This window comes from Carex rostrata, chromosome 13 (assembly GCF_964058835.1).
Source record: "Carex rostrata chromosome 13, lpCarRost1.2, whole genome shotgun sequence".
Lineage (NCBI taxonomy): Eukaryota > Viridiplantae > Streptophyta > Magnoliopsida > Poales > Cyperaceae > Carex > Carex rostrata.
The window spans coordinates 9,524,183-9,527,777 of NC_135930.1; the positions used below are offsets into that span (position 1 = coordinate 9,524,183).

General features: G+C 32.7%; 1 protein-coding gene across 1 annotated transcript; it reads right to left on the bottom strand.

The window, feature by feature from the left end:
• Positions 1-1,695: 1,695 nt before the first annotated feature.
• Positions 1,696-2,956, bottom strand: LOC144564582 (bZIP transcription factor 44-like). The gene has a single exon (XM_078314192.1). It carries the CDS (start codon positions 2,360-2,362, stop codon positions 1,895-1,897), a length of 468 nt encoding a protein of 155 aa, XP_078170318.1. The 5' UTR covers positions 2,363-2,956; the 3' UTR covers positions 1,696-1,894.
• Positions 2,957-3,595: the final 639 nt, after the last annotated feature.

A 3,595-nucleotide genomic window follows, 5' to 3' on the forward strand; every position in this document is an offset into this window, starting at 1 on the left:
AATGATCGGACATTCCGGATCAAATTAATTTTGATCAGACGTGATCTGGATCAGTAACTGGCATTCCGGTTCAAATATAGTGCTTCTTTGTTTTTGTATTCAATTGGATTAGGCACTGTTGTTGTTTATTATAGGATGAATTTTATGTATATTATTCAGAAACGTTAAGATTACTTATTTTTTCTTATAAATTCATAATATTATATTTTTCATTCTAAATTTTAAAAATTATCACATTTACCAAATTTAATATCTTTTTTTATTAAAATTTATACTACACAAGTGAGGGTTCAAATGCCTCCATTTTTAAAAACTTTAATAACTCAAAATTTAAATCTTAAAATTCAAAATAGAACCATTGGATATGAACTACATCATTCTATCTATACACGTGTAAAAATTATTGCATTTGAACTTTGTTTTGGATGTCATCTTGAGCTTATAAAAATGTATATTAGTGTGGATAATTTCTAGACGTTGATTTTTCAACTTATTGATTCATATAAAAGCAAAATCAAAATGTGACAATTTTTTATGAGCACATAGAGAAAATAACATAGATCACATCAAACAGTTTTATTTTGACGTTTAAATTTTAAACTCTAAATTATTAAAGTTTTTAAAAATGAAGGTATGATAGAGGCACAAAAAATGGAGGCATTTGAATCCTCCTCTCTATATATTGATAGATAGATAGATAGACACACACACACATGCATAGAAAAATAAACAATTTGTCTTCACAAATGGATCAATTAAAAGACTGCATATATTTTTATCGCACATTATAATATAGATGAAAAAAATGATAACTTTATAAATGTAAAATAAATTGCTAAGTGTAATAGTTTAAAGTTTAGAAGGATAAATGTAACATCATGAATTGGAGTTGGAGAAATACATAATTTTTAAAATTTTAAAGGATATATGAACAATTCACTCTTATTATCATAAGCACCCACCACATCATTTATTATTATTATTGGAATGCAGCCAAAATCATTATTTAAATTGAAGTTTAAGAATTTGATTATTTTTTTTTTGGAATTATAACGACAAAAATCAATATAGGACCCGTGCTTAGATAGATTTTTCTAGAGGAAGAAAAAAAATGTGGGCATGAAAATGCCAAATTTGCTCCTAATTAAAGCTAGACACGGAAATGGGAAGTTCGCTTCAAACAGAGATATAAATAGTGTTAAATGAAAGAAACAAAGTTTGAACTTTGAACAATAGTCTAGACACTCTCTGGTCCATAATTTTGTTAAACTTTGATTTTATTTGATTTTATTTTCTCTTATCAGCAACTGATTTAAGAAAAACATTGGTAAGCTTGTACTTTTATTGTCATAAAGAATTGAATTTTGGATTAAACATTGATTGAAAAAAATTCAAACGGAGTTAATGCAAACTTTTTTATTGAGAGGATTGAATACAATTCACACTTGTAATAAAGTTTTCGTACGCGGGGAGAAAAATGCACAATAAAATAGGAATAATTGAAGCAAATAATCAATTTGAGCACCAACCATGCACAACCATCGTACCCAAATTAACAGTATAATTTGACACTTCATGACCCACAAGGCTCCATTTTACTATGTATTCCCTTCCAACATTTAATACGAAATACAAAAGAGAGAGAAAAAAAAAATAAGAAAAAAAAACAACAAAGTAGGACCAAAACCAAAACCATTACCATCCACAATTCAATTCATTCATTTATCAACCCAAAGGAGCATCGAACCTCAAGGAAAAATCAGAAAGGCAAATCTTACAATATTACATCCTTCCCAAATCACAAAATTAAACTAAAAAAGTTGATCCTTACAATATTGGATTCTGGAAGGATAAAACCGAAAATTTACCCAAAAATAGAAGGGGACCCCACCTCTCAGCAGTACTGATACATGGCCATGGATTCACCTGGCATCAGGCTCCACGGCCTCACCAGTCCCTCACAGTTGTTCGCTTCGCCTCCACCAAACCCTACCTCCTCGCCACCTCCGCCTGATCCATTGCCACTCAAATAGAAAGCAATCTCATTCAACGACTGTAACCTGTTGCTCAGCTCCAGGTGCTGAGTTCTCAGCACCGAGTTCTTGGCCTCCACCGCAAAATAGCCCTGAGTCGCCACGTTTAGCGCGTGCATGATCTCACCGTTCTCCTTCTTGAGTTGGTCCATCTGTGCCGTTAGATCATCGAGGTGCTTTTGTTTCCTCAGTCTCGATCGGCGCGCTGATTCACGGTTCGAAAGCATTCGTTTTTGCTTTCGTTTTTTCATTATAGCCTGTAGATCCTCCTCTGATCCTGAGTTTTGGATCTGGATTGATTCTGACGATGTGCCGCTTGAAGACGCCATTAATTCTTTGTTTTACCAGTTGTTTGATATATTGATTATAAGATTATAGCAGTATATAGGATAGTAGGAATTTTTTTTCTTTTTTTTTTTGTTGAGATAGGGATGATAATAGAAAGATGGTTGTAGAAGTACTAAAATAGCAGATACTAAAAGAGAAAAATGGAGATGAAAGAGGTTTGTTTATGAGAAAACGTAGAACCAGTAAAGGAAGACAACAGAGAAGGATTGAACGAGGTGAGAGCGGCGCCTTAGTGTGGAATTTATCATAAACCCGGAAAGAAGGATCTCACTTATAATCGCCGACATCAATGGGAAATGCTAAGAGAAACGGATGCATGTGCGATTTAACGAAGAAGAAGAAGAAAAGAAGAAGAAATTAGAAGGATCTGGAAGAACTAGAAAGCTTGGTGAGAGGATCGAGAAGAAATAGAAATCTTCTTATGACACTTGGAGGCGAAAGGAGAACCTGATTCTAAGTGGTAAGCTCTTGGATGTGGGATTTGAATTAGTGCTAATGTAAAGAAAGGCAGGTGAGATAAGATAAGAGGCAGTACTGAAGGAACAGAGGAGGAAGAGAAGGGGAAGGGAAGGGGGTTGGGATTGTAAGCCAGGGCAATTTATAGAAGGAATTCGGGTAGGGCAGTAGCCGGGAATGCGTATCCTCTGCATTAACTTAAAAGAGAATCTATTGAGTTAATTAATATTAACCGTCTGATTTTAAATATAGTCAATCTGACACCTGTCTATAACATAATGGGTCTTTTAATATTAGTGCGGATTTAGTCTGTACGAATCTTAAAATAGATCGGACGGTTAATATTGATTAACTCAAAAGATTCCTTTTAAGTTAATGCAGAGGTTACGAAAATTAATGATTTCTACTTTTTGTTTCAAATTCTCAAGTAAAACTTTTTTATTGTCTATATTTTTATGCCAACATTTGCGTATTTTTAATAACATTTTCGTCGGCCATTTTTATTAATACCCTTAAAAAAAAAAAATTAAAAATAATCTCACGTGTCGTTTTTTTTTTAAAATGCTCCGACCGCCTGAGTTTGGCCTTGATTTAGTTTGTCAGTTGGATATTACAAGTCTAAATATAACACTAATTAAGGACTTGGCCTTGATTCTAAAAATTTTATTTTATTTACATATACACAAGAAAATATAGTTAGATTGCCTCAATGATGTCAACTTTTTCTTTTAGAGAATAATTAGATTATTTGCTTACTG